A 7,684-nucleotide genomic window follows, 5' to 3' on the forward strand; every position below is an offset into this window, starting at 1 on the left:
TTGAGCACAACGCAAAAGGATTGGGCGACGATGATCGATGCAGCCAAATTCTCCTATAACCTACAAAGGAACTAGTTCACCGGTAAAAGTCCCTTCGAGATTGTGACGGGCCAACAGCCATCAACCTCGAGTACGGTGGCATCGGGCTACAAGGGGAATAGCCCAGCGGCGTACAAGCTTGCCAAGAGTTGGCAAGAAGAGGCTGACTTGGCACGGTCTTGCCTCAACAGGGCAACAAAGCGAATGAAGAAGTGGGCCGATAAGAAGCATCACCACGTCGAGTATAGTATGGGCGACCTTGTGTTGGTGAAGCTACACAACATTCTCCGACACAAGGATGTGCACAAGGGCCTTACACGGAGATACGAGGGCCCATTCCAAGTCCTCCAGCGCGTAAGCAGCGTGGCGTACAAGGTGGAACTCCCTAAGAAGCTAAAACTCCACCCGGTATTTCACGTGAGTATGCTGAAGCCATTCCAGGAGGACAAGGAAGATCCAAGCAGGACCGAGTCCTCACATGCACCAATTGGGGCTACTGCGGCATACGACCGACATGTCGAGCAGATCTTGGCTGATCGGGTCTTGAGGAAACATTGGTGCAAGCCGAAGCGTGAGTACCTCATCAAATGGAAGGGGTGCCTGAGAACGAGTCAAGTGGGGAACCCTCTAAAGACTTGTGGCAGTTCACGAAGTAGATCAAGATTTTTCACGCAGAGGATGCGACGAGAGCGTCGCCAGAATAGGTAGGGGAGAATGTTACGGACGGACCTTCCTAACCTCGAAGATGATCAAGAGAGCCCGAAGTTACTGAGGTTTGCTAGGGAATGCGTGCGATGGAGTCTTCTAGAGAGCCTCGGTTCTCGAACCTTCTAGAAGTCTCCCGAGTCTTCTGTAATTAATGTCAATAGTTGTGATAGTTGCATTTATACTAGTAGATGGTAGAAGTAGTTGGATGTACATAAAATACCGAGTGCCTATATAAGGGCCTCACCTTCTCATTTGTACAAACACTTGAAAAAGGAATACGAGTATCCTTCTCCAAAGCTTCTCTCTCTAGTTTCTCTCTCTAGAAGATCTATGAAGGGAAAAGTTGCCTAGAATAGCAATTCTAGGGCCGTACGGGTAGGAAACGCTAGATAAAATAGCAAGCCTGTGACACATGCATGGGGGCTCCGTTTTTTATTAAGGGCCTCGTCTTGAGGCCTCAATAGGGCTCCCGTTGGCCAAATACGGGCATATCGAGGTGTCTTCGGTGAGGCCCTAGCGGCTCTATTAGTTGTTCGACGCGCCCGTCGGCTTTGGAACATTCTCGACGGGGTGCCATAGGGCGGCTTGGTTTGTAACCCGCGGGGGGATTTCTATCTAGAATTGATCAGACTTCGGCCTAGTCATTTCCGGAGTGTTATGAGTAGACTCCCGAAAAGGAATGTCTGGGATTTTGGCTCTATAGTAATCGATTGAAGGGTGGTTGCGACCCGTTTCGAGTTGTTAATTGGACCGAGAGAAAGGTGAAAGCTTGGGAAGCACATGTTCACATCCTAAAAGGATACACGGGTCACGGTTGCAGCGAAATATACCCTCCTTCTTCTCCATCCTACTGTCGTGTAAGCTGTTCCAGAGCTGCTCTGATGGCGTGCCTAGTTGCGTGCGATATTTGGAGATGAATTCGCCTTGAACGGTTGAGCAGTTAGGATAATCGATTGGTGATCATGCTGAAGTAGACAACCTAGCCACTTCCCATGGGGATCCGTAGTCCGCACGATGTGTGACGACTTAGGGGGTCAATTCAGTTTATCTTTTCTCTCATTTTGCTACAGTTCCCACCTCGGGATTCGACCGTACCTCTCGACATATAAGGGGATAAGCTCTCCTTTTACCACGACCGCCCATGTCGAGATTTTCAGTCACATCTCTCTTTCACCGTTATCTTTGCCTAGGTCACCCCGTGGGGTGTTTAGCCTAGTAGGCTCGATTCTTTGGTCTTTCGAGTTTACAGGAGTGAAGAGTTTACTGAGTTCAACTTCCGATTCGTTGTTGTTCATCATTTGTCTCCTTCAAGGGTTCGTGTTGTTATACCCTTTTTCATCAGGGTTTCTTGATTTTTGAATTTGCGTCGCCGAGGTTGCTTTGATGTGCTTTTGCCTTGTGGAGACTTGGTTTTTTTTTTGTCTTAGCCCTGTTTCATGAAGGTCAGGTTTTGGAGTTTTGTATCTTGTACGTTTGGAAGCTAAACTACGTGTTTTTCGTCCTTGCAAAATTTACAAATGATTTTCCTTATTGTCTATAAAAAAAAGGAAAAATACCAAGTTGCTCCAAGGGTATGGGTGACAAAGGTTGCCCCAGCGTGAATGTTGGACGAGGATGCCTCGGTGTATGTGGATGTTGTCAATGGCTGGTGTTTTGCACAATCTTCTTCCTCGACCTTGTCCTGTGGCTCCAGTTGCAGCTATTTTCTAGAGAGGTGCGCTCTCAAAACCGATGGATGTGCTTGGCCTCGGGGGCTCGTTGTCGTTTGATGGCCATTGGCGGGCCTTTGCGATGGGGAATGACCAATTTGTCTTCGGCCTTTACGATGGTGAAGGCCCAATTTCGAGGGAGACTATTGCGCCGATACTGAGTGGTTTGCTTTATCGCCTCCGTTTTCAGCTTTGTAAGGGGTACCTCTTGGTCGAGCCCTTTCCTTATCAAAGGATAAGGAAAAAGGTCCGAGAAGAGTTCTCGGGGAGGTGTGAACTCGCGGTTCACTCTTGCCTTTGACCAGCGTGTCCTTGTGAAAGACGACAATGAAGATGATGCATTAGGTGATTATTTGGTGTAACATGAGAAATTTGACACTGCCTACAATATCATGCATTCTCTCACTGAGATGTTTGCTGACAAGAGTAGGCCCGTAAAGCAAGCTGCTATGAGGGCTATTATGAACGCTAGGATGGCTAAGGGTGCATCTGTAAGAGAGCATATGCTCAAGATGATCTCTCACTTTAATGAAGCCAAGATCTTAGGGGCTAATATCGATGCTCAGAACCAAGTGGATATGGTTCTTGAGACTCTGCTGGATTCCTTCAATCAGCTCAAGTTGAACTACAACATGGGGAATTTGAATATGACTATACCAGAATTGATGAAGGACTCCAAGCAGCATAGGCCATCATGAAGCCCCAAAGTAGTGTTCATTTGGCCTAGAGTTCCACCTCAAAACTAAAGTTGAAAGGCGAAAAGTTCAAGAAGAAGGGGAAGCGTTAATAGGAACGCTCGAGAGTGCAGAGACAAGCTCCTAATCCTAAGAAGAGGAACCCGGGTGATAAGCCCCTAGGGAAATGCTTTCAATGTGGGCTGAATGGCCATTGGAAGCAAGATTGTCCCAAGTTCCTTGCCAAAGGTAAATTGGATGTCTCAAGTCCTTTATCTTGAGTCTTGTTTAGTGGTTGATTTTGTTAACTCCTAGATAGTAGATTCTGGAGCCACTAACCATGTTTGTAACTCCTCTTAGAGGTTATGGGAGACAAGGTGACTCAATAAATGAGAACATGGTCTTTGCTTGGGGACTAGAGCAAGAGTATGGGCTGTTACAGTAAGAGAGATCCACTTATCTTTTGATTGCAATCAGATTTTGGTATTGAATAATGTGTTAATTCCGGATTTGAAACGGAATTTAATTTAGCTTCAACACTGATTGATTATGGATATTCCATTACTTTCCATTCTGGTGTTGATATCAGTAGAAATGATAATTTGATTTGTTCCGGTATAATACATGGATATTTGTATTAACTTAATCCAGTATTTCCTTCCCTACATGACATCGAAGTAGTAAACTCAGTTCCTCGAAAGAGGAAAGTTTCTCTTACCAATGAGACGTACTTATGGCACCTATGGTTGGGTCATATTAACCTAAACTGGATTCAGAGGTTAGTCAAAGATGGGCCTCTCAGTTCATTAGATCTTGAAGATCTACCTTAGTGTGAATCATGCTTTAAGGGGAAGATGACTAAGCGGTCATTTTCAACCAAAGGTAACATGTGCGAGCACATCTTATAATTGATAAATACCGATGTGTGTGGTGCCATGAGCATGCAAGCTTAGGGAGGTTTTGAGTATTTCGCAACCTTCACGGATGAGTACTCAAGATATGGGTATGTTTACCTGAGGTGGAGCATCAGACAGGTAAATATATCAAGTCACTTTGATATGATCGAGGAGGCGAATACCTCTCAAATGAGTTCAAGGGATATCTCACATAGCAGGGGATTGTGTCTCGGCTGACAGCACAAGGTTCACCGCAACAAAATGGTGTTGCTGAGAGGAGGAACATGACACAGTTAGATATGGTTCGGTAAATGATGAGTCATTCCACTAAGCAATGTCATTTTAGGGTTATACGCTTGAAACGACAACATACATCTTGAATCTGGTTCTTGCAAAATCTATACCCAAGACTCCTTAGGAATTATAGACAGGCCGAAAGCCTAGCTTAAAGCACATCCATATTTGAGGTTGTCCGGCTTATGTGCTGAATAGCAAAGCTGGCAAATAGGATCCAAAGGCTGAGATGTGCTATTCATAGGGTATCCCAAGGAAATAAGTGGTGGATATTTCAATCATCCTAAGGAGCAAAAGGTGCTCATTAGCACTAATGCTAGATACTTGGAGAATGAGCGAATGATCCATCTAGAGTTTACGGATATTAGATTGGAGGAAATCAAGTCATATAACTTCGGGTCGAACCAAACGATAGATCAGGGCGTATCGAAACAGTTACCTATTTCGGGTACAGATCCAGAGTCTTGTCGTAGTGGGAGGATATCTAGACCACTAGAACGGTGGGTTGGAGAGTTTTTCGAGGCAGTCTCCTACTGTTTGATTCCAGATCCCACTAGCTACAATGAAGCACTTAGGGACATAGATGCTAACCAATGACATCTAGTGATGAAAGTTGAGATAGAGTCTATGTACTCCAATCAGGTCTGGGATCTTGTAAATGCACTTGAAGGGATAAAACTCATAGGGTGCAAGTGGGTCTACAAGAGAAAGAGAGGAGTGAATGGGAAGGTTGAAACCTTCAAGGCAAGGTTGATGGCAAATGGCTATAGATATACCCAAAGAGAGGGTTTAGATTATGATGAGATATTTTCACTTGTTGCCATGCTGGAAGTCCATTCAGATTCTCTTGGCTATCGCATGTCATTATGACTATGAGATATGACAGATAGACGTCAAGACTGCGCTCTTGAACAGTAGTCTTGATGAGAGCATATGTATGGTGCAACCAGATGGGTTCAATGCGAGGGGGCAAGAGCATATGGTCTGTAAGCTTAAGAAGTCCATTGATGGGCTTAAGCAAGCATCTCAGTCATGGAACATTTGATTTGATCAAGTGGTTAAGTCTTATGGCTTTGATTAGAACCGGGATGAACCATGTGTGCATAAGAAGTTATATGGTAAGACTGTCTCTTTCTTGGTTCTATATGTAGATGATGTCCTGCTCATCGGAATTGATGTAGGTATGCTATCATCTATTAAGGTTTGGTTGTCTAGTCAGTTCAGTATGAAGGACCTTGGTGAGGCAAGCTATGTCCTAGGGATTAAACTTTTGCGTGATCGCCATAATAGGACATTGGCCTTATCTCAGGCTTTACACATTGACCAGGTCTTAGCTAGGTTTAGCATGTAGAACTACTCTAGGAAGGGTTTTATGTCTTTCAGGTATGGAGTCGCTTTATCTCAAGATCTCTCGAGACTCTTGAGGAGGAAGAGCGGATGAGGAAGGTCCCTTATGCTTCGACAGTAAAAGCCTCATGTATGCTATGCTTTGTACCTAGCTAGACATCTACTTTGTCGTTGGCATGATCAGTAGATATCACTCGAACTCGGGACCAACTCATTGGTCGGTAGTGAAACACATACTTAAGTATCTTCAGAGAACGAGAGATTATGTCCTGGCCTACCATGTCGGGGATCTAACACCCATTGGGTATATAGACTCAAACTTTTAATCGGACAGAGATGCAAGGAAATCAACTTCCGGATACGTGTTTACTTTGTCAGGAGGCAAAGTATCATCGAGGAGCGTCAAACAATTGAATCTACCAAAGAGGCCAAGTACGTGGCGGCAGCTGAAGCGGCTAAGGAAGCTGTATGGCTCAGGAAGTTTCTAACGGATTTAGGAGTTGTACTAGCTGTGCAGAAACTGATTGTCATGTATTGTGATAATAGTGGTGTTGTGGCTTAGTACAAGTAACCCATGAACCATAAGAAGGGGAAGCATATTGAGCGGAAGTACTACTGGATCCGATAATTTGTCCAGCGAGAAAAGTGTTGCTGCAACTAATAACTTGGCAGATCCCTTTACTAAACCTCTGGTAGAGAAAGTCCTTAAGACTCACATGGAGAATATGGGTCTTAGGCACATAAGACATAGTCTGTAGTGCAAGTGGGATATTATTGGATTTGGTGTATTGGTATTGCCCAGTCTTGTAATTGGTTGGAGCCAATTCAGTACAGTATGCCCTAAAGACTATTTGTTCCTTGACATTTCGTTATGGATATTGTTTATTTTTCATTAATTTAGTAACTATACTAGACTCTATGATGTGTACGTGTATAAGGTCCATTGGATCAAGTATGTGACTTATGCACGTGGTGGATATACCTGATGTGCGGAAGGTATAAGTCATGGATACTTAAGCCTAAAGTAAATATTCATAACCGATTAATGAAGTTGGACACTTCATCTTGTAAAGGTTATAGCTTGAGGGTCTCCTACGTATGTAAGATCAGCTTGCCTTACATCGGATGGGGTCCAGACTCATAGAGCTAGTGCAGGTGGCTAGCATTGAACATGACCACGTAGAAGTGATTCCTGAACGCTCTCACAAAGAGGAATCAAACACTTCCACTACTGTAAAGTGTTCGTATGCTCTTAATCTTGAGCATATGTGAATGAACTTACAAAGTTAGAACCTTATGTTTTGACATACCATGGGTGAGATCTTTTATGGATCAACAACTCTGTATGTTGGGCATATGGGAATAGTTAGTGGGGACATGTACATGAGATACAGAATCGACGCCAACGAACTAATCGCCCCTTTGGGCCATCCTAGTTGATCATCTAGAAACTAAGTACTTAGTCATGTGGCTTCCAGTCACGTCGGGTGTTGGAATACTTGTAGATTATATTGGTTCAGTGGGAGACAAGTATAACACTCAAGGATGTTCGCCTTTTGGACGAGATATCGCAAGGATAAGATGTAATTGATGAGGTGATAGCCATATGGGACCTGGCCTCAATTACGGGGGTTACGTAGAGGGGCAGCATGTAAAGACACTTACAGGTCAAGGACAAGGGTTGTGCTCGACAGATCGGCCTTTGTAATTAATATAGTGCTTAACTCTGGAATGCGGCTCTGTTTACATATTGGTAATAACTAGAGTCAAAATGGCCTTAGTGTGTTATTTGTTTGCAGGGGCATTATGGTCATTCTAGGAGTCGGGTTAAACATGTCCTAGGTCCCTCTTCTAGCCTCATTCTCAACTGGTATATTGGTACCTACTCTCTATGTAATTGGTTCAGCCCAATGATAAGTCTAGACATGGGCTTAAGTAAGGCCCACTTGGGCTTGGCCTATTTATTCTTATATATAACATATGAGATAAGATTTTTGGGTGTAGGTGAAAAGTGATC

General features: G+C 44.1%; 1 protein-coding gene across 1 annotated transcript; it reads left to right on the top strand.

Annotated features, from left to right (window-relative positions):
* The first annotated feature begins 243 nt into the window (after positions 1 to 243).
* LOC116193719 lies at positions 244 to 747 on the top strand. The gene has a single exon (XM_031522466.1). It carries the CDS (start codon positions 244 to 246, stop codon positions 745 to 747), a length of 504 nt encoding a protein of 167 aa, XP_031378326.1.
* Positions 748 to 7,684: the final 6,937 nt, after the last annotated feature.

This window comes from Punica granatum, chromosome 2, assembly GCF_007655135.1.
Source record: "Punica granatum isolate Tunisia-2019 chromosome 2, ASM765513v2, whole genome shotgun sequence".
Classification (NCBI taxonomy): domain Eukaryota; kingdom Viridiplantae; phylum Streptophyta; class Magnoliopsida; order Myrtales; family Lythraceae; genus Punica; species Punica granatum.